The 22,198-nt window shown below is 61.4% G+C and overlaps 2 protein-coding genes across 3 annotated transcripts; both read right to left on the reverse strand.

Annotated features, from left to right (window-relative positions):
* Positions 1–690: 690 nt before the first annotated feature.
* Positions 691–3,751, reverse strand: SLC25A6 (solute carrier family 25 member 6). The gene is made up of 4 exons (XM_037027726.1): positions 3,537–3,751; positions 2,453–2,939; positions 1,677–1,817; positions 691–1,231 (listed from the first exon to the last, which is right to left on the reverse strand). The coding sequence occupies exons 1-4, from the start codon at positions 3,645–3,647 to the stop codon at positions 1,074–1,076; spliced, it is 897 nt and encodes a 298-aa protein (XP_036883621.1). The 5' UTR covers positions 3,648–3,751; the 3' UTR covers positions 691–1,073.
* Positions 3,752–7,143: 3,392 nt separating this feature from the next.
* On the reverse strand, positions 7,144–18,459 carry ASMTL (acetylserotonin O-methyltransferase like). 2 transcript variants are annotated; one of them, XM_037027722.1, is made up of 13 exons: positions 18,235–18,459; positions 17,237–17,368; positions 16,396–16,443; positions 16,184–16,248; positions 15,394–15,455; positions 15,036–15,144; positions 13,889–14,258; positions 12,542–12,704; positions 10,771–10,937; positions 10,139–10,271; positions 9,464–9,607; positions 8,336–8,458; positions 7,144–7,368 (listed from the first exon to the last, which is right to left on the reverse strand). In XM_037027722.1, the coding sequence occupies exons 1-13, from the start codon at positions 18,322–18,324 to the stop codon at positions 7,154–7,156; spliced, it is 1,821 nt and encodes a 606-aa protein (XP_036883617.1). In that variant the 5' UTR covers positions 18,325–18,459; the 3' UTR covers positions 7,144–7,153. The 2 variants fall into 2 exon arrangements, with proteins under 2 accessions (XP_036883617.1, XP_036883616.1); XM_037027721.1 differs by having other exon boundaries at positions 10,753–10,937.
* Positions 18,460–22,198: the final 3,739 nt, after the last annotated feature.

The following is a 22,198-nucleotide window of genomic DNA, read 5'->3' on the forward strand; positions in this document are numbered from 1 at the left end:
CGGAACACGGCACTCACAGAGCACCCCCGGACGCCAAGGGCAGACCTGATCTTGACTCAGGAACGGGTCATCACACAGGCCCTGACTCACGGACTGGTCTGGGGCCCACCGGGTGGGAACGAAGGGAGGCGGGCCTGAGAGAGCTCCCATCCAGAATCCAGCCACTGCCACAGAGGCAGACAGGACGGACAGAAGGCAGGGACCGACCGAGCCCTCATGTGTGCAGCACCAAGACAAGGCCTGGGTGGGTCGGAAGCCAGTTCTTCTGCTGACCAGACCAAGGGTCTGGTCCCTTTGGCCTGCAGGAGCCATCTGACCTTGGCGCTGGCACCTGCCAAGGTCTCGGGCCCAGCAGGCGGCCTCGCCGGACAAGGTCACGACCGCCTGGCGCTGGTACACCTGCACTCACTCTGCAACATGGCCTTGGGCCAGTCCAGGGCAGGTGTGGGCGTGGCAAGAAGAGGGGTGCCAGGCAGGGTTCCTGGGTAGGAACCCACAGGAGGGGAGGCATGTGGGGCTCAGGGGAGGGAACCTGAGGCAAGTAAGGCCTGTTTCCGCAGGGATTTCCTGAGCACCGGCACCTCCCACCTCCACTTGTTTCTCCTCACCACCCAAGGGCAGCCCCGGAGTGGGGAAGGCACGCAGCCCCTGCCGGACCTGACCCCTGGCCCGGAAGGAAAGCACCCACGCTAGTTCTGTGTCTGGTTTTAATTCTTTGCAGCAATGCCCACCATAGAACGTCATCGCAGATGCTCGGCTGTGCAAAAAACGAAGAGTGCTTAGGTACAGATGGGCGACATGATTTCCTTTAAATAAAACGAAGCCCAGCCCGGGTCCCGGGAGCACGCGGCGCCCGGCCTGCGCGGTGCGGAGCCCCGCTCACGGGCCCAGAACGCCGGGGTCCCCTCCCCCACCCCGTCAATGCATGGAATCAGGGAGCGGCCCCGAGCCCTGCCCGGGCGCTGCGCGTGCCCCGGCGGGGCGGGGACGGTGGATGTTCTGCAGGTCAACAGTCCGTTAACAGGGAAGGGCTGCGTGCGGCTCCTGGTCCCCGGGTGCCCACGAGGGACGCCCTAGATGACCTTCTTCAGCTCGTCATACAGGACGAGCACAAAGGCGCCGCCCATGCCCCTCAGCACGTTGGACCAGGCGCCCTTGAAGAAGGCCTTGCCGCCCTCGTCCTTCAGGATCTTCCGCCAGCAGTCCACCGTGCCCTTGTACATGATGTCGGCTGCAGGCGCACGGGGGGCGAGGGCAGGCAGCGGGGTCGTCAGGAAAAGAGGCACAAGGAAAACAGAGTGTCAGACTCCGAACCCCGGACGCCACCCTGTGGGCAGGGGTGGGTCTGACCACAGAAGAAACGCCTAGGACCCCGAGTGCCCCCCCAGCCCTGCTTTTGGGGGGTGCCACTAAGCAGAAGCCTGCAGGTCCAGCCTCCGCCCCCAACAGGATGTGTGGCTGCCTCCAGCAGGAGATTGAGGGCAGGGCAGGGCGGGCTCAGGGATGGTGCCGCTGGAGGACCTCCCGGAGGAGGGCCCCGTCCCTCACCAGGCCTCCCCACCAAAGCCCCTCTGGGAAGGGCCACGTACATAGCTTATGCCTCCAGGCCTCCTACGGCCCGCACCCACCCTGGCCGCTGTGGGCAGCCCCGCCCCGCCCCCACCGCGACACGGTACCTCCTTTGCGGCCGGACTGCATCATCATCCGCCTCCGGACGGTGTCGAAAGGGTAGGAGACCACCCCCGCCACGGCCGTCACACTCTGGGCGATCATCCAGCTCACCACGATGTGCGTGTTCTTGGGGTCGGGGAGCATGCCTGCAGGGCCACACCCCAGTCAGGCCCCAGCTCCCCTCGCGGCCGCCCGAGACCGGAGCTGCGGGCACCCATCTCCCCCCACCTCTCCCCCGACCCCAGTGCGGCTCTCAGGACCAGGTGATGCTGGAGAGGTCAGGACAAGCTCAACGATGGGACCTGGGGTGGGGGACGCCACCCGCAAGGCACAGGGGACAGTCCCAGAGCACAGCTCCAGGCCAGGTAGAAAACGAGCCACCCATCGGAGGCCGTTTCCTTACGCGACTGCCAGCGGGCCGCGCCCGCACCTTCCGGGCAGCTTACTTTCGGGGACTGAATCGTGTCCTTCCAAAATCCACTGCGGACTTCCAGACCCCAGGACCCCATGCCGCGACTGTATTTGTAACATGGTGTTACTGGGTTAGGGTGAAGGTGAAATGAGGTCAGTAAGCTGACCACAACCTAGTCTGACTAGGGTCCTTGTAAGAGAAGATGGGGACACAGACAGACAGACGGACAGAGGGACGACCATGTGAGGACACGGGGGGACGTCGGCCCTGCCCATCCCTGGGTCTCAGACCCCAGCCTCCGGGACTCAAACCACAACCTGCCACCGCCGAGTGCCCTCGTCACAGCCACCCAGCCCAGCACACACCCACCTTTGGCCGTGTCGTAGATGCCAAAGTAGGCGGCCCGGTAGATGATAATGCCCTGGACCGAGACGTTGAAGCCCTGATACAGGCCCCGGATGCCATCCGACTTGCTGATCTTCACCAGGCAGTCACCAAGGCCTTTGAACTCTCGCTCGGTGCCCGTTTTCCCCACGTCGGCCGCGAGGCGGGTTCTGGCGAAATCCAGGGGGTACACGAAGCAGAGAGACGTGGCTCCGGCGGCACCACCCGAAGCCAGATTGCCGGCGAAATACCTCCAAAACTGCGTGTGCTTGTCCACGCCTCCCAGGAAGATCTGCTTGTACTTATCCTTGAAGGCGAAGTTGAGGGCTTGGGTGGGGAAGTAGCGGATGACGTTGGCCAGGTTGCCCCGCCAGAAGGACAACATGCCCTGCTCCTTGGGGATGCGCACGATGCAGTCCATGATGCCCTTGTACTGCTTGTCGGCCGCGATCTGCTTGCTGGCATGTTGCACCTGCAGGGTGGATGCAGAGGGCTCACGGGAGGGCCTTCCCCCAACGACGAGAAATAACCCAGCGGAGGGCGTTCTTAGTCAACTAAGAACGTGCACAGGCCCCTCGGCTCTCCTAACAGTTCACACCTTGGCCGTCGCCGCTGCAACAACGTTGCCAGGGACCTTCGATCAACAAAGTGGCAACTAACGCGTCACACTTGCAACAGTTTCACAGCACACCGCCCTTGACTGCCATTGAAAGCTGCACAGGCGACGATCAAAGTGTGGGAAGAATGCAAGTCCGACAAAAGGCACTGGCTGGGCCCCGCCGCCTAGCCACCCACGGGGTACCGTCCACGCAGTCGCCCCGCGAACTGGTCACCCGCCCGGCCCAGAAAACGCGTGCGCGCCACAGCCCCTCCTCTGCGCAGGCGCACCACTCACGTGAGGCGCCCCCGGAAGTCTGCGGCCCGGACAAAGCAGGGCAGCCTCGCACTTCCGGCGCCCTCCCGCCCGCCGGCTCTGGTGGACGAGACCGGGTGGGTCTGCTGCGCCACCCCCTCACCCCCGGCCCCGATCCCGGGCTCGCCGAGTCCGCGCATGCGCACACCGACCCACCTGCAGCAGCAGCTTGACCCGCTCGATCGGGGCCACGGCCGTCTTGGAGATGGCGGCGGCGATGCCTCCGGCCAGGAAGTCCTTGGCGAAGGAGATAGCCTGTTCCGTCATGGTGGCGCAGCGGGCGGCGCAGAGAGCGCAGAACAAAGTGGAGGCGCGTAAAGCCGGAGGGTAGGCGCCGCTGGCTCAGCGTTGCTGCGGCCGCCGGGACCGAAAGGACGAAGAGGCCAGGGCGCAGCCGCTAAGCCGCCGACGCCCCGCCCAGCGCCCCCGCGCGCCCATCCTATTGGCTGCGTCGCGTGCCGCTGCCCCGCCCCTCCCAGGCGGCGGCGGCCCCGCGGGTGGCCCAGAGCCGCAACGCGCCCTCCCCGCGTCCTCGTGCACCGCACCCATTGGCCGCACCGCCCTCCGCCCGCCGCGCCCCGGGGCAGGTCGAGAGCCGGGCCCCGCCTACGCGCGCTGAGTACCTGGGGCTTGACAGGCCGCCGTGACCTTGTCAAGGTCACGTCGGGGCCCGGAAGGAAGGGGAGAGGCGGCGGTGGAGCGGCTTAGGGAGAGGCTGGGGGTGGCAAATATCCCAGCCGGGAGGCCTTCTCGCCCCAGGCCCGGGAGGACCGTGCGGCTGCGGAGGCCAGAGCTGGAGCCGCCCGACACGTGCTTTCCGAACCCCGATCATCTCAGGACTCCCGGAGCCCCACACCCAGGTCTCCAGGGCCTGCCCTCCTCCTTCCCCGAGGCCCCGGCCTGCCCCGTGACCGTCTGCGTGCCCCTTGTTCACTTGCTGGGAAACATTGTGGACGTTTTATTTGCGTTGTAACTGAACGGCGCCCACAAGTCGCCTTTTGTCACTGGATGGATCTGTTTCAGATGTATCACATGTATCATAATGTATCAGATGGAGTCACAGCAGCGCCCAAAACAGCTACTTCGTAGCGACTCAGAAGCAGGGTCTCTTTCCCCGTTTTCCTTCCGTTCCTTTTTTTTTCTTTTGGTTTCGTTTTGTGTGTGTGTGTGTGTCCCCACCGGCAGGTGAAATCTGCAGACCCTGGGTGGATGATGGGTGACGCTGATAAGCGCCAGAGGTACCCTGGGCGCCCAGGCCTGCGGTCGTCACCGCGGGTGTCCTGGAACAGCGCAGCTATGTCCTGCCTGCCGGGACCTCAGGGAGCAACAGGTGGGGGCGGGGCCTGAGGCTGGCAGGTGCAGCGGCTGGTCCTTCGGGGGAAGCGGAAGGGCAGAGGGGGCACCCTGGCAGCAGGGCAGTGGGCCAGCCTTGGAGGTGCTGAGGCTTCACCTGGAAGGGGTGGGGGTGTGCTCTGGGGGTCTAGTTCTTGAAGCTGCAGCCACCACGGAGTTCAAGGGCAGCGTTCAGGGAGGTCGGGACTACCCAGAGGGAAAGGAATTTGCCCTGCGGGCTGGGCCTCTGGACTGTGGCCCAGGAAAGCATCCATCATCTGCTTGCCATTGGTTTTATCCCAGGACCAGCCCTTTTGGGTGTGGAGGGAGCGGGCAGGCAGAGGACTCTGGGGACGGTGTTCACTCCCCACTTGGCCGGCAGGGGCAGCGGCGCAAGCTGCTCACTCAGGATCTTGCCGGTTGGCATCTGCTCAGACCTGGAGCTGGATGCCCCTCCTTCAGTGGCTCTTGAGAGCCCTGTGGGCAGGGTAACCTCTGTGTGATCCATCCATGCCCTTCCCCGGGCGCCTGCGAGGCCAGGCCCAACCCACCGGTCTGCATGGGAGGGCGGGGGTTCCCCGGACACGGGGACTTGCCAACCAGATGCTTCCAGAATGGAGGAATGGATGAAGACTTGTGGCCTCCCGATTTCTCGTTAACGGTGCGGAACACAGAACCTTAGAAAGCATTGCGTGAGGGCACTGAGCACACCCCTCTGAGAGAGGAGGGTGCAGCCTCCTATTCCTCAGTACTGTCCCCAGGTTTCATGACAACTCGCATGGGGTCAGAGATGGGCCCATGCTGGGCCTCCAGGTGATTCCGTCTGTGTGGCCAGAGTATTGGAGACACCTCTGAAAAATGCATAGGCTCATTTTCCAAAACAAGGGTGGAGGGGGCGGGGGGGGGGCAAGATTGAAAGACATCAGGTCTCAGGGGAAGACTCGGAAGGAGTCATGAAGGGCATGGTGGGAGACGGGTGGTGGGAGCCAGGGCCTGCCTTTAGGCAACCTGGTCTGGTGAGAGGCCAGCAGGGTGCATGCGGTAGGGAGGCAAGGGGGACCTGACAGGGAAGAGGAAGGGGTGAGGCCATGTCCACTCAGATCATATTGTTACAGGCCGCTGCCCCGAGCTGTTCCCCACCCCCACCCCCTCAGGGCAGACTTTACCCCATGACAACCCGCCTAGACAGTCCCGGGTCCAGGGCCACTCACACACCCCTGAATGAGCAAGGGATAAGGGGCTGCACCCGAGGGCTGGCTCAGGTCAGCCAGCCCCTCCCCCCGCCCCCTGCAGCTCCCTGCCCATTCCTGAAGAGGAAAACCCTTTAAGGAGAGAGACACAGGGGTGTGCGCCCACGCCCCATCCTTTCCCAGACCCTCTGAAAACCACTGTGTTCCCACAGTGTCCCTGATCATCACACACTCAGGCTGGGAGTCTTCCCTTCTCACCGTGTTCATTGTTTCTAAGAAAAATTCCAACAGCGACAAGGGGACAGCACTTGGTCTCAGGGGACCAGGACCCTCCCTCAGTTCCCACAGACGTCACCCCACAGACGTCACTCTGTAGCCGGGGGTCTCCCGTGGGTGGGTCCTCGGCTAAGGGCACAGGGGAGAGTCCAGGACCACGGTGTCCATCCAGAACTGTGCATGGGTGTGTGTGTGAGTACACTGTCGATAAATCATGTGTGTGTATCTTGTTAATCAACTTCCAGACTGTCTATAAAACCCATTCTCACACAGAAAATGATGTGTCTACAGGTTGTGCATCTAACAATGGGCTGACGTGAGCTGCAATGGAGATGGAACGTATATATCTGAACGACACAACCTGTCACCCTTCTGACGGCCTCCCGCTGACGAGGGTGCCCATACTTTCTTATTTCTTACTCTTTAAGGAAACAGACACTTTACCGCAACACAGAGTCCCAGCGGCAGAGATCGGGGACATTGGGGTGAACAATCACTTCACCCAGTGGACCTTCACCTGCCTACCCTGTGAGCTTCCAAACAGGCTGGTTAACCAGTGGCGGGGAGAGGGGAGGACCATCCCCCACAGGGGTCACAGAACAGGACAGCTGTGATGTCACGGCATCACGGACAACTGGCTTGCATTATGAGGAAGGTGGGCGGGGGCGGGGTGCACGCCAGGCTGGAGGAGAGAAGGCAGCGTGGACACGGCCCCTGCTAAGGAGACACTCTGGCCACAAGGTCACCCTGCCAGGGCCCCCCACAGTGGACCAGCGGCCCAGCATCGTGAACGAAGGGACCCCAGCGGGCACTGCCCCTGTCCCGTGTAGCCCCACCGCCGAGCTCCTGGAGCTGGGGCCGGCCACGGTCCTGAAGCTGGGGGTGACACCGGCCCCCTGCAGCAAACGTCCCACCTGACAGGACGCACTTGGGGGCAGTGGGCTGGTGTCCCTCGGGGGAGCGACCCGGCGGCCGTCAGGCTCTGGTGGCCAGGATGGCGTCCACGGGGCTCCCGGTGCACACGGCCCGCACGTCGGAGAAGCCGTGCGCCCGCAGCAGGCTGCGGTACTCGCTCAGACTGCGCTCCCTGCCCCCGAGCAGCACCAGGGTGGTCAGCGACTGCACCAGGGCGGACCGCGCCTCTCGCCTCTCCTCGTCCAGCAGCAGTTCCACCACCAGCAGGCCGCCACCTGTGTGCACGAGAGCGGACGCTCGGGTGCTGCCCCGGGAAGTGGGGGAGGGGGCCTTCAGCCCTCACGGGTACAGGCCGCAGACAGATCCCACCAGGCTGGGGGATCGGACGGGGAGACGGAGGGAAGACCGAGAAAGGGGCAAGAACACAGGGGACAGAAAAGAGATGTGGACGGAGGGAGACACAGGGAGACACAGAGGGAGTGAGCAGGGAGGAGGGACAGGTAAGGGGGTGCGGGGGAAATGAGGGGTGCCTGGTCCTCAGTGGGTGCACACCAGGGCTCCCCCGAGGGAAGCTCTGCACAGGACACAGGAGGAAATTGTAGACTAGGGGGAGCCCCGGGAGCCCGTCACCAGCCTGGCCGGGGACAGGAGGGAAGGCACGATGGCGGAGAGTGGGTGTGAGCGCGTGACACGGGGAGGTTCGGACGGGGTAGGGCAGACGTGGGAGGGGTCTTGTTGGGCAGGAGACCCCAGGCCTTGTCCCTGCCCTGAGGGGCCAGGGCGATGACACCCGGGGAAACAAGCTCAGGGGCAGCTGTCCCCAAGCGCAGTCACTTGTCTCCACAGCCTCGAATCAAGAGTGTCCTCTGAAGACGGTACACTGAGCACCAGAGTGGGGGTGGCGGCCACTTACCGAGATAAAGTTCACTTCTCGTTTCTTTGAAAGGAACACTGTATTTACTTTTTGAAAACAAACAAACAAACAAACAAGAAAAGTAACCGCCCTGGCTTCTGTGACTGAGGGGGCTGCGTGCTGGCCTGTGTACTAGAATGTCCCCGGTTCTAGTCCCAGTCGGGGCACACGGAACAGGCCTCCAGTCGGGGGGGCACGCGAGGCAACCAATCCTGTTTTCACATCCCTGTTTCTCTCCCTCTCTTCTTCTCTCTCTCAACATAAGTAAAGAAATCTTGTACACAATAAAAATAAGTATTTAAAAAAGGAAGTAGAGGACGCCATCTCACCTGGTTTGCACCTGCTGGAGATTCGGCTCAGCAGCTGGTGCACCCTGTCATCCGGCCAGTTGTGCAGAACCTTGGACACGATGTAGAGGTCGGCCTCCGGGAGGGCGTCGCGGAAGAAGTCCCCTGGTTTGAACACAAGAGGTGATCGTTCCGTCAGAGACACCAGAACTGGCTCTCCCGAGACGGAAACGGGGAGGCTGCTCGTAGTGGGATGAAGAGTGTCCCTCAGAAACGTGCTCCACGTCCCAACCCTGGAACGTTGGAACTGAACCCTTACGGAAACAGGGTGTCTGCAGGTAGGAAGAGGGAAGGATCGGAGAGGAGGTCGTCCTGAGTCAGGGTGGCCCTGCGTCCAATAACAGTGTCCTTAGAAGAGACAGAAGAGGAGACGCAGACCCAGAGGAGAAGCCACGTGGAGACGGAGGACGAGACGGGAGGGACGCGGCCACCAGTCTAGGGGCGCCCCGAGCCCCAGGAGCTGGAAGAGGCCGGAAGGACCCTCCCTGGGGTCTGTGGAGGAATTGCGGCCCCCCAGGAGCCCTGGAGTCAGATGGCTGGCCTCCAGGACAGAGGCAGAAGGAATTCCTGTGCTTTTAAGGCTCCCAGGTTGTGTAGTTTCTATTTAGCCACAGGAAAAAAAACACACACAAAGAACCATTTTGAAAAAACCACACGTTGCTGGGCAATGAGGAAATGTTACACTGTTACTAGGCAGTGAGGGTAGCTGCCTGCATCAGCTCTGAGCACGGAGCTGTTCTTCTTGTTATTCCTGAAACCAGAGAGTGTCACAACTCCACATAGCACTGACGTGGTCTCAGGGGTTCTAAGGAATCCGGACAGGATTTAAAGTCCAGAGGGGGCAGTGGGTCAGTGAGAAGCAAACGCTAGGCTGTCCGATATACAGGCCGAGGATGTTCCCACAGGACTGGGGTCCTGCGACCCTCGCCGGGTGGACGAGGGACCCCTGTGCACACAGAGGTGAGCACAGCACACAGGGCCCCAGACACCCCCCAGCACAAACACACACCTGCAGAGGCACAGAGACCACACCCACGCGCACCCAGGGACACGCGCAGTGTCAGAGGTCGGCCGAGTGCTGCCCAGATGCAAAGGCACAGGAGCGCTGACCTGGCACGAAGCGGACCTGCCCCGTCTGTGGTCCATCGGGCTGGAAACACACGGCGTCCTCGATGACCTCGGGCAGGTCAAACACGGTCACCTTCAGACCCGGGTACTGCCTGGCCAGCTCGTAGGCCAGGGCGCCGGTGCAGCCTGCAGGAGAAATCACACACCTTACCACCGGACCTTCCTGGCACCTCGGGATGCCCGGGTGAGTTCCCAAGTTCGACTGAGGCAAAATCGAGCCATGTTCTAGAACACGCATCGAAGCCAGTGATGTGCAACAGAGCCGGCCATGACACAGACGGCTGGTGTCTCATGTGGGCATCAGGGCTTTCCAAGGTCAAGACCACGCAGGTGAGCAGGTCAGTCGGGCACGGGCAGAGTGTCACGAGAGAATCTTCAGGGCCAAGTTCTGGAGGTCTGGTAACCATCCCTAATTTTTTCTTGTTTGTGAACACAGACGTGATGGCTGCTGTTCCGGCAGCCACTCTGGGCCACCACAAGGAAGGGTGTGCAGGGAGAATGGGGAAATGCAAGCCGGCAGCTCAGGAGTCCTTGGGGTGTTTTTAAAGAGAGAACCCCATGGTGCGGTCTCCTGAGCACGTCAGCCACCCGCGATGTGAGACAGGAAAGGACGTGCACGCAGCCGGGGGACACGGAGTCCTGATGGGGTGTACGCACCCCCCAGGTCGCAGGCGGAGGTGAATCGAGACAGGTCGAAGGCCGTGGCCACCTGGCGAGCCGCCACCTTGGTGAGGCCGTGCATGGCCCGCAGGAACAGCAGCTTCTTCTCCTGGGTCTGGTATAAGGAGCCCTGAGGCAGAGCGGGGCGTGAGCAGACAGGCCGACGCCAGGGGAGCCCTGCAGGCGGGCGGCACTCCTAGCTGGCACGTCCCCGGGGCAGCGAGGTGGCAGGGCCTGGGGGTGGGCATGGGGCCCCTCAGGATGCACCGCACAGTCTTGCAGGTCAACCCCCAAAGCCTCTCTGGAGGAAGGGCACAGGGGGATGATGGGGGACAGGGGCAGAGGAAGTGCTTGAGACCTTGGGCTCCTGTCCAACGTGCCGACTAGTAGGGAAAACAGCGTCAGTCTGTGAGGCTGCCAGACACTTCCTCAGAGAGCCCCTGGGTGCCCCGGGGCTGGGGCCAGCCCGCACCCCATGCACCCTGACCCCCCTGTCTCTCTGGACTCCCGCCTCCAGAAGGCATATGCTCGGGACTGCCGAGAGTCCATGCGCCCCTGGGCCAGAGGGATCCTGGACCCGCACAGGGAAGGAACAGTCTCAGGGAGGCCACCTGAAACAAGTTGTCCACCGTGGTCTGCAGAGCCCTCGGGTGCAGGCTGGCTCCCTCCCGGAGGGTGGACTCCAGGTGGCCGTACAGGTGCCAGCCGTGGTCGTCGTTGAGCATAATGAGGCCGTGGAGGGAGTGCTCGCCGTCCGACAGCAGGTACAGGCTGGCCAGGTGCGTGTTGCTGTAACCTGAAGTGGCAGGTGAGGCCCTCCCGGGGACGACGGAGCTGGTCCCCCCGCCGCGGGACCACAGCTGAGTGCCCCAGAGAAGGGGCACAACCACCACCCGCCAGAGGACTGCTCGCCGCACCCTGGCAGGCAGCTCCGCAGGTGCCGGCGGAGGGGGAGCTTCCCCCAAGGGCCCCGGGACAGGCGCCGAGCCTGCTGCACTCCTCCCATCGGTCTGCTGTCTGCCCCTCCATCCCCGCATCTGTCCATCGATCATCCGTCAGCCCATCCACCCACATCTTGCACAATCCTCCCATCCACCACTCACTGGCTTATCTATCCATTCTTCCGCCTCTCCCTCAGTCTCACTAGCTACCTGTCCCATTCCTCAGCGACCCACCCGCCCCTCCACCACCCACCCACTTACACATCTTCCCGTCTGTGCACTCATCCATCCCCTGCACATCCTTCCATCTTTCCAACAAATCATCCATCCACCCACCCACGCACCATCCATCCATCCCTACAAACATACATTTATCTTTTGTGTCCACACATCCATCCATCCATCCATCCATGTACAACTTTCCATCCACCCATCCGCTCAACACCCTCTCTATCCATCCATTCCCCCATCCGCCCACCCACTGTATCTGTCTATCCATCCATCTACGTATCTACCATCTCTCCACCTCCCTGTCATCTGTCGATCCCAATAACCCCCATCTGTGGCTTGCACATGGACACGTCCTATTTGGTCTGGGTCTCTGGAGATCCCCGACCGAGACAGCCCCTCTGAGACCAGACACATAAGGAGTCAGTCTCCTCTCACACACGCGGGTGCAAACGCCCCCCCGCCCCCCCGCCACGCCTNACACTTTGCACAATCCACCCATCCACCACTCACTGGCTTATCTATCCATTCTTCCGCCTCTCCCTCAGTCTCACTAGCTACCTGTCCCATTTCTCAGCGACGTTCCCGCCCCTCCACCACCCACCCACTTACACATCCTCCCGTCTGTGCACTCATCCATCCCCTGCACATCCTTCCATCTTTCCAACAAATCATCCATCCACCCACCCACACACCATCCATCCATCCCTACAAACATACACTTATCTTTTGTGTCCACACATCCATCCATCCATCCATCCATCCATCCATGTACAACTTTCCATCCACCCATCCGCTCAACACCCTCTCTATCCATCCATTCCCCCATCCGCCCACCCACTGTATCCGTCTATCCATCCATCTACGTATCTACCATCTCTCCACCTCCCTGTCATCTGTCGATCCCAATAACCCCCATCTGTGGCTTGCACATGGACACGTCCTATTTGGTCTGGGTCTCTGGAGATCCCCGACCGAGACAGCCCCTCTGAGACCAGACACGTAAGGAGTCAGTCTCCTCTCACACCCGCGGGTGCAAACGCCCCCCCGCACCACGCCTTTTCCTTGCTTCCATCCATCCTCTATCCCACCCTCGGGGGGACAGCTCGGCTTCTGAGGGCAGACGGACGGCGGGTCAGGTTGTCCCTGCCTCGGCTCACAGGCCTCGTTCGCTCGGTGACTTGCTTCTGCCTCCTGAGATTGTCTGCCAAACACCTTCCGGTCCCCTCACCTCTCTCCGTCTTGTCCAGCAATCCCAGGGCTGCACAGACGTCCAGCAGCCGTCCAGTTCCTTCCTCAGAGGCGCCGGTTTTCCTGGCGATGTCCCCCGCGCTCAGGGGGCCTTCGTCTCTCAGTAAGTCGAACACCTTCATCTTGCAAGCCGTGAACAGGGCCTGTGCGGGAACAGCTGGAATGAGACCGGGCATGTGGCTCATCGAGACCTCTTCACCCCCACCAAGCGCCAAGAGGGAGGTCCAAACAGGCCAGATCATGCCCGTCGTCAATGGGACTCTCTTCCCCGCAGGAGAGAGGGTTGAGGCGCCAGCCGGTACCCACCCTGCACCAGGTGGAGGCACGTCCGTGCCTACCCATCAGGGAGGCTGTCCCGTGGGAGAAAACCCACAGGCAGCTGCTAGGGGCTGAGCCGGGACCCCCGAGCCCCTGGCGGATGAAGCGGCCAAGTGCAGCAGCTCTGAATGGGACTCGGCTTGGACACGGAGGTCCAGTCCCAGGTGGACGCGTTCCCTACACTTTTCAGGATGCGTGCCCTCCCGTGCCTTTGAGAACTGTCACGGAAGCTCCCTCTTTGCCACAGAAGACCCTCTGTGGCTGCTGAGCGTTTCCCTAAATGCAAGCTGTACGGAGAATGAACAAACAGGATGCACCAGGCAGCTCACCTCCACCCCAAGACCCTCTACGGCATTCCCGCTTGGTCAGGAGGCCGGGCCAGTGGGAGGCCTTTGTGATGTGAGGTGAGTAATGGGTGAGCGGGTGCAGGGACGAATAGGAAGATACACAGAGGACAGACGAACACAGGGATGGACGGTTGCACAGATGGGCGGTGAGTGAGGGATGCACAGGGAGAAAGACATGATAGACACAAGGATGGAAGGATGGATGGAAGGATGATGGACAGAGAGAGGGAAGAACGAAGGCAGGGATGGAAGGATAGATGGAGGGAGGGAAGGAAGGACAGACAGACATGGTGGATGGTGGATGGATGTGGATGGATGGAGGGATGGATGGAGAAATGATAAGACAGAAGGAGAAAGGGTGGGAGGGAAGGAAGGGCAGCCAGACACGGGTGGATGGACAGATGGACATGGCAGACAGACGGGCAGATGGAAAAGCGGATCTCGGCTCCACAGCCGAGGGGTGGAAGTGGCCGCCTGCCGGAACCACAGCCCAGCCGGGACTGAAGAGGCGGGGAAGGCCCCTCCCCGGAGCCTGTGGAGGGGGCGCGGCCCCGGGACACCTGGACCTCAGGCGCCTGGTCTCCAGGACGGAGACGGGATGAATTCCTGCCGCTGTTTCCAGCCCTCACTCACAGGCACCCCGCGACCCTCAGCGGGCCTACCTTGGATACTTTGTAGCCGTCGACCAGCTCGAGAACTGCGGTTGGAGGCACGCTCTCCACCGTGGGTTTATCATCTGCGCCCTTCGTGTCCTTCCTGCCCCGAGCCTGGGGACGCTCGTGGCCCCCCTGAGCCCCTCCCTGGCTGGACCTTCCGCCCTCCACATCGCCGAGGTCCTCGAAGGCGTCCACGGCGGGGATGGAATCACGTTTGACCCGAGGCACGTCCTCGGGGCGTGGCAGGCAGTACAGCTGAGCCAACTCCTTGCAGAAGCGGTTCAGCGGGAAGCCCACGACGTTGAGGAAGTCCCCGTGGATGGACTCCACCAGCATGCCGCCCAGGGCCTGGATCCCGTAGCCTCCGGCTTTGTCCCTGTGTGGGGTGGGAGGGGCCGGGGAAAAGAGGGAGGAGAGAAGGTGAGAGATCAGAGGGCTCACCCAGGGGGGCTCGGGTCCAAGCAGCGCAGCCCGGGTTTTGCGGAAACCCCAGAACCACAGGCAGACCGAATCCGGGGTGGGATGGATGGCTGCAGCACCCCTGCCACTTGGCTGGCTACAGGGTGCCCTCCATCGCCCTGAGCCCTGCCTGCCAGCGCTGACAAGGCGGAGCCGGCGTCCCCACTGAGATGCCGCCGTCCCATCCACCCCTGGGACGCGGCCACCTTGGGGGCGGGGGGTGCTGCAGGGAAGACTCGGTGGCAGGGCTGCCCTCTGCTGCTGCCGCAGGGTCCTGGCCCTCTCACGTCACTCAGACCCCGCCTCATAGGAGGCCCGGACCCAGGTCTTCCTGGTGCCTGTGTCGGAGCCTGTGCCCCTCGCTCCACCCCGACCGAGCCCCCGGGACCGGTGTGTCCTGGTCCTTCCCCTTTCTGCACCCAGACTTGCGTCCCCCATGCCAGAGCTGGCCCCCTGTGTTCGGGGCAGGAGGACCACTCCCTGCTTGAACTGCAGGCCACGGCGGCCCCAGGAGGATGGCCCTCCGGCCAGCGTCCCCAGGGAGAGAAAGCATCTCTGTCCGGCGTCTGCTCCGTGCCTTGAGCCACGGGACGGTCATGGAGACCGGCCGCCAGCCAGGCCCTCCAGCGTGCCGCCTGCTGCCCTGTCTGCCCTGGCCGCAGTCCCCAGGGGCGGACGCGGGGGGGACACCCACATGGGCTCCCCGCTGTGGATGTACTCCCACAGCAGCTCCTCTGACAGCTGCGAGAACCTCACGCGCGTCTCCTCGTAGAACTCCGAGATGTCTATGTCCAGCCCGCCGCCTGCGAGGACGGAGTCAGCCCTGAGGACACGTCCCCTCCGCATCCCCGAGGGGGCCCCCCTGCATCCAGGCATGGCACTCTGAGGGGCTCAGAGGCAACCCCAGACCCCACCGCCACCCCAGCTTCCCAGGCAGGGTGGCCGGAAGGGATGCCGTGGGAGGGCCCTTGAGCTGTCCCCTGTGGCCCTGGTCACCCAGAGTCCCTGGCAGCCTCCATGACCCCGAGATGGAGGCAGGGATGACACGGTACCTCGGCTGGAGCAGTGGACGATGGCCACACCCGTGAACACACTGTGTTCCTTTCCGTTCAGCCTGTAATAGAAGTCACACCCGTGGGCAAGGGAGGCGCCTGTGACCCATGTCCCCAGGAACAGGGTAACACTGCACCCCAGGGCCAGGACCCTCTTCCCACGCATTTGCAGCCCCGTAGCGCCCCCCCCATCGTCTTGGCCCGCAGGTCTCCAAGGTCCTTCCCAAACAGCCACATGGAGGAGAAGGCAGGGGTGGGGTCACGCTCTCAGAGTGGGTCGCAGCCCTGGGTGTCGCTTGCAGGACCCACTGTCCGGGTCACCGGGGAGCACACTGACACCCAGGAGTGGCGAGCTGTGCAAGGAAAACCCAGGTGGGACCACTGCGGGCAGGTTCCCCTGAGGGTCTGTTTGCTCTCCCCGGGGGAGGGGGACACAGGTCCACGGGACCTGTGGGGCAGACCCAGGGCCCTGACTCGAGCACGGGCTCAGACCCGCTGGGCTGTGGGAAAGCCGAAAAAGGGAGGGGGTCCAAGGGGGGGTCCCCTGCTCAGTGGGATGAGTAGGGACCAGAGCGAAGGTCACGATCGCATGGATTTCGGCTCCAGTGGCATTTGCGTGGCATTCATGCAGCCTAAGTTCAAGGATGCCGGGCCTGTCCTCTGCTCTGACCCAGAAGGCTGACGGGTGAGGTCATGCATTTGCCCACAAGGACCGAGGCCCCTCCCCACATGCCGGGTGCGCCCCCTCTGACGTGTGCAGGTGCCCGAGAGAGGAGCCATCAGGACCCACCTGGACAGCATTCTGTAGGCGTCTGCCTTATCCACGGGCTTCTCCAGGATCAGCCCCTCCAGTGCCTGCAGGGGAGAGAGAAGGCCACGTCCACCCCCCTGAGCCAGGCCTGCAAAGGTTGCCGCGTCCGCGTCTGACACTCCTTCTCAAAGCTGGAGGTGAGAGTCGCCCAGGACACGCAAACCCGGCTGCAGGCCCAGGGCTGGACTCACCACGATAGTGTCGGCTCCGATGAGGACGTCAGGGGCCCGCAGGTCTTTCTGCAAGAACCCAAACCCGGCTTCAGAAAGGATGCGTGTCTGTGGTCTGGTGCACGCAAACAGCTTCCCTGGCGGTCCCTGGGCTCACTTCGGAGAGCAAGCCCGACCTGTGTGGCTCCTGGTGCTGAGCAGGGACAGGAGTGTGTCCCCCCTCATCCTTGGGGCGCACTTACATACGAACCTTCCCCTGAGAACACCAGTCTCCTAGCACTCACTCACTCATACTCACAGTAGTGCCTACAATGCACTTAGTATCCGTCCCAACTGCCATAGGGTATGACTATAACATGCAGCGACAAGTTACATCCATTCTATGTAGTGGAAGAAACCCTTGTATTCGTTGCAGTAAGGTGTTATACAGTAGCACATAGTAACAGATACATTAAAAGAAGCGATACTGTTATAGTAATGTGACATACAACAAAGTAATTCATAATCTATACTCTAGAAATGATACGATTAGCTACAATCGTGTTATAAAGTCACACATGGTAGTAGGTAAGCCTCATGAATTCCTCATTGTAAATGATAGCTTTAGGCTCAGGAGGGTAGTCTGTCAGGAGGGTAGTCTGTCAAAGCAATAGACTGCCTATGTTAACTCTTTGTGGACAAGCTGTACTACAAAAATGCCGCGTGAGTATAAGAGCCCGCTCCACTGCGACGCCGAGCCATAAATAAGCTGCATTACTGCACACTCTGACGGGCATTTAAGTAGCGTGCCTCCTTAAAGCCCGGCCCCCCACCCACCTCTCCCATAGCCCCAGTATCCCCGGTGCAGAAGCAGAGCCCTTGCCTGGTGCATCCTCCTGGCCACCTCCAGGGCCTTCTGCTTGGCCGTCTCCATGGCATATGCGTAAGGGGTGGGGAACGAGGCTTTACTGAGCTGCTCTTTAAACCTGGAAGGAATCACCTCGAACCTGAGCCCCTGTGATGGGAGAAGAGGGGCAGTGAGGGGCAGCCAGTGTGGGCTCTCAGTGCCTGTGCCCAACACTGAACTTTCCCCAAGGGTCAGGGGCCGGGTGGCCGGGGCTGTGGACCTAGAGGGACCTGTGTGCTCACAGGCCACCCAGATGCCTGGGGACAGTATTGACTGAGGAGCTGGGCACACAGATCCACAGGGTCAGTGGAAGGGCTCCCAGACAGCCCCAATGGCCTGTGTTCCACCCCTACAGGGACCCAGGGACTGGAAATATACTGCCTGCAAGAACCGCAGAGGAAAGAAATGCTGACCAGGCAGGACGGTCCCTGGGGGAAGGGTCGTCATGAACACTGACACCGAGGGTCCCCACCGTGGACCCTGGCCACCGAGGGTCGGCGGCCCCTCTCCTTGGCAGCCCTATAGAGCACCTACATGGCTCTGGGCCCCCCTCCTCTGCCAGCAGCCCCAGGACAGAGGCAGCTGGGCACCCTGACCTGGCTTGCCCTGCCACCTCAGCCAGGACACACAGGTCGCCAGACCACGAAGCCCGGCCTGAAGACCCTGACCCCAGATCGCATAGGCTCCGGCTCCCCGAGGCCCACGGACCTGGACCCCGGTCACTAGGAGCTGCCTTCACACTGCAGCCCCAAGCCCTACGGGCCCGGGTCTCCAGGTCTCGGCCTGGAGACTCTGGACCTCACACTTCCGTCACCAGCCGCCAACTGCCCCCCGAGCCCGCAATCACCGGGCCCGGGTCACTTGGCGCGTCTGCTGCCAGCAGGCCGGGGTCCCGAGGCTCCAGGGTCACTAGGTTTCCGGATCAGTAACCTGCTCCTCGCTCCCTGAAACCCGACCCTGCCCCAGACATTCACCGCGTTGCTCAGAATCTCCTGGCGCCGCGGGGAGGCGCTGGCCAACACCACGCGCTTATCCAGCAGCTTCCGGATCACTGGGTACAACATCCTCGCCGCCAGCCGTGTCCGCGGTGCACAGGGAGCAGCCAACAAACAGGTCTTCAGCCCCGCAGACTGCGCACAGCCGCCGGAACCCCGCCCAGGATAACTCTCCGCCTCGGCCGACTTCAGCGCCGGGGCCTGAGTCGCGCGGCCTCGGAGCCGGCTCCGCCCCCGGCGGACTTTTTAAAAGCCCCGCCCACACGCCCTCGGAGCCACGCCCCCGATCCAGGCCCGCTCTCTTCCCGGGCCAGGCCCCGAACAAGGCCCCGCCCCTCAGAAGCTCCGCCCGCGACCTGACGCAATGGAGCCCCGCCCCCGAGGCTCGCCCCGCCCCCGCCGGGCGGAGGTCCTCGCAGCCTGGAGTCCGTTCTGTTGCGTGAACGGGGGCGCGAAGATCGGACTTGGCGTGGGTGCAGTAGGGGCGCGGAGAAGGGGATCCCCGTGCGTGCCATGGGCCGCGCGCAGACGGCAGGACTATATCTCCAGGCGGCCAAGGGATGGATGACGGACGGATAAACGCGCACGGCGTCTCCGGCGAAGGCGGGTTTCTGGACGTCAGCGCAGGGACGTCAGCGCCGGGGGAGGGTGGGGGCGGGGGCGGCGAGCGGGGCCGGAGCAGCCTGGCTTCCGAGCACCAGGTGGCAGCACCTGCCCTCCAGGCTGTGACCAGGGAGTCGCCACCTGTTCCCTGGGGACAGAATCACTGCCCGTTGAGAACCGCGTGGGGGGCCATAGACAGACACATAGATGTGTGTGTGAGAGAGAGAAAGGAATAGCGATATGCACGCTGTATAGATAGGTGATACATGCATGGATAAAAAATGATTGGTGAGCGGACAGAGAATGATGGATAACGGTGGACGGGCTCTGATTCCCATTTGGCCTCACTGGACTCAGCCCACGTGCTTGGTTGAGGTTTGTGTCTCCTCCCAATGTCAGAAATAGTCCTAATAAATTATTATCAAATATGTCATGAACAGTCACCAGCTTTAATCATTCGTATTTAATTATCATTAACTATCAGTTCATATGACTCGTTAATATTTCTTTTTTGTTTTAGATTTTTATTTACTTTCAGAGAGAGGGGAAGGGAAGGAGAAAGAGAGGGAAACATCAGTGTGTGGTTGCCTCTCCAGCGCCCCCTACTGGGGACCTGGCCTGCAGCCCAGGCCTGTGCCCTGACTGGGAATCAAACCAGCGGCCCTTTGGTTTGTAGGCTTGTGTTCAATCCACTGAGCCACACCCGCCAGGACAGAATGTCATAATAACTGTTACTCTGTCAGTCATTCGAGGGTACGTACAGCCCCATTACAAACTGTTTGAATCATCTCGGGGTATCACCCAGGACTCTCTGCAAAGGTCAGGATTAAGGGGTAAGTACCTCTTTCTCAGTTACCAGAGGGAGGGACCCTCTTTGTCAACTGACCTTGAGGACACCCCTCTCCCTTCTCCGTGGGCACCGATGGCCTCTGTTTGTGTTCCTCGGGACGAAGACAGTGCAGGAGACATTTCAAAGGCAAACTTGAAAGCTGTTTTCGAAGGGCCAACCTCTGAGAATCCAGCCCCTCGTCATTTCTGCAGAAACTGAAAGCAATCAGTGGGGTCACCTCCGTCCAAGTGGCTATCGTAGCAGGCCCCAAAGTTGCCTGTTCCTACCTCGTAACAAAAACGGGTGGTATATTATGGGGTGACAGTTTAGACGTATGGGCGGATTGTCGAGTAAAACGGTGAGTTCGCGTACGCTCGTCACATCCTTCCCATCCCATCCACGTCCTGTATTCGTGGGGCCCCTTGGTCCCATCCAACAACCCATGTCTGTCTGCACACTCTGTCCGAGGCTCCCCAGTACGCTTTGGGGGTCCCGTTCGTGGCCATGCCTTGTACTGGATGACCCGGAGCCCCTGGTTCTCGGGGCTGATGAGGAGGACCGCCGGCCACTGGGATGGTTCAGGACGACCTTCAGGTCAGTCCAGGGGGTCCGCAGGGTGGATGAGAGAGAGGGGGGGGATGGGCGGGTTCGCCTGTGGTTAGGGACTGGGGCCACACACCCACCCTGGGCTCCCCAAGGCCTGGGGTCCGGTCAGATGGTGGTGTTTCTGCATTTCTGTGCCTCACTTTGCTCCTGTGAACAGTGGTCCCAATGCCCACCCTGTTTTAGTGGGATGAAGGGGACCGTCCGCGTGACAAGCTGCGTGCACCCCATTGGCCAGGCCCGACCGTTGTTCCCCACTCGGGGGAGGGGATTGATTTGTGGGTCCCCTATACCTGTCACCTTCAGCAAGAACCCCCCCCTCCTGAATCTTCACTCCCCTTTATTTCCACAGCAGGTGTGTTCTGATAGCAGGAAAGACTGGTTTTTGTTTGTTTGGTTTTTGCATCAAAGAATCACAGACATGTCCCAAGACAGATTAGAAAACACAATCTATACAAGTCAGGGACCAGGCCTGTGGCTTTGGCACAGGCCGTGGGAACCGGGGCTGGTTTCTGCGTCGGCAGAGCGGGGACAGCGTGCTGGAGGCTTGGCACCTCTCGGGCGGCCCTCGTCCATGGCGTCTGCAGGAAGAGTCGGAACCTGGGACGGGAGACAGGTCCCAGCCTGGCGGGACAGCCGGTAGAGGTCGCCGTGCCACGGGCGATCGATGGCGCGGTTTCGACGGGATCCTTGGGGGAGGCTGAGGTCGAGTTGCGGCCAGCGGACGGTGATTTTGTTGCCGTCTGCAGCCTTTCGAGTAACAGCCACCGCAGTGTGGATGGAAGCACGGTTCCCCCCGCCCCAATAGTGGCAGACAGGTGGATACCACAGCATCGGGCATGGACCCCCAGGACACTGTGGCGCTAAGAAGCCAGCAGGTGCCACAGCAGAGGTGGCGTGGAAGCCGGTCACCAAACCACAGCCCTGTAGGGTTCCGTTCCCAGGAGGTCTCGGGATTCACAGAGACAAAGCGTAGAGGGTGGGGGCCCGGGGCTGGGGAGGGCGGTGGGCACTCAGTGTGCGATGCAGGCAGAGCTTGCATGCGGGGCAATGAGAAAGTTCCGGAGAGGAAGGCGGGGACAGTGGCACACCTCTGTGGGTGTGCCCCGCCAAGTGGGTAAGAGGGCAGATGGGTGGTTGTGTGTGTCTCACCACAATCCAAAAAAAAAAAAAAAAATCAGAAGGAAATAAAAAACAGCAAAAACAAAAACATAAACCAGGAATCTGGGGGAAGGTTCGCGTCTTCCAGACTCAGCGGCTCTGAGTGGAGATGGTCCCAGCAGACCCCAAGCCGGTCACCCTGTGTCCGGCAAAGCCTTCCCGAGGCGGTTTCCAACACGCCAGGTGTACTTCTGTTTTTATTATTTTTAGTGCAGAACCACATCATGAAATGCCGTATCCCATTCACCCACATTCGACTATTCTCCGTGACTAGCATTCTACTGTTTTTCTTCCACATCACCGAAACAGGTGTGTATGCAAAAATGCACGGGTATGCGCGTGTGTTAGGCATGTACATAAGCATTCGTGCCTGTGTGCATTTCCTGTATGCATGAACGGTGTCTGCATGTGCTGGCATTGGCTCTCGATTTTTTTTAAAATTGCTCACCTGAGGACATACTTACTGAAAGAGAGGGCTGCCGTCTATTTTAAAGCCCACATTACACATCCCAGCATTCCACCCTTGAGCATTTGCAAACACTCAAAACTTTTAATAGACGAGGACGTTTTTTTGTGGTTGTTTGAAACAGAGTCAGAGCCACGGCAGCCCACCCGACAATCCTTGATGTCGCCCCCTGCTCTGTCCGTGTGTCCACCCAGATTCCCGCCCTGTGCTGATTGCGCCGTGGATGGAGGGTCTTGTCCCCGAAGGCCCGGGGGGGCTGGCCGGAGGTGATGGGAGGGTTC

Source organism: Sturnira hondurensis, unplaced genomic scaffold (genome assembly GCF_014824575.4).
Source record: "Sturnira hondurensis isolate 20B ecotype Veracruz unplaced genomic scaffold, ASM1482457v3 Scaffold0019234, whole genome shotgun sequence".
Lineage (NCBI taxonomy): Eukaryota > Metazoa > Chordata > Mammalia > Chiroptera > Phyllostomidae > Sturnira > Sturnira hondurensis.

Excerpts from the sequence above, each read along its gene's own strand:
- SLC25A6 (XM_037027726.1), bottom strand. The coding sequence starts at position 3,647 with ATGACGGAACAGGCTATCTCCTTCGCCAAGGACTTCCTGGCCGGAGGC. Across the intron at positions 2,940-3,536 it reads GGGTCAAGCTGCTGCTGCAG|GTGCAACATGCCAGCAAGCA; the intron begins GTGGGTCGGTGT and ends TCCACCCTGCAG. Across the intron at positions 1,818-2,452 it reads CATCTACGACACGGCCAAAG|GCATGCTCCCCGACCCCAAG; the intron begins GTGGGTGTGTGC and ends GTGGCCCTGCAG.
- ASMTL (XM_037027721.1), bottom strand. The coding sequence starts at position 18,324 with ATGTTGTACCCAGTGATCCGGAAGCTGCTGGATAAGCGCGTGGTGTTG. Across the intron at positions 14,259-15,035 it reads ATCCACAGCGGGGAGCCCAT|GGACAAAGCCGGAGGCTACG; the intron begins GTGGGTGTCCCC and ends CACCCCACACAG. Across the intron at positions 12,705-13,888 it reads ACGGCTACAAAGTATCCAAG|GCCCTGTTCACGGCTTGCAA; the intron begins GTAGGCCCGCTG and ends GTTCCCGCACAG.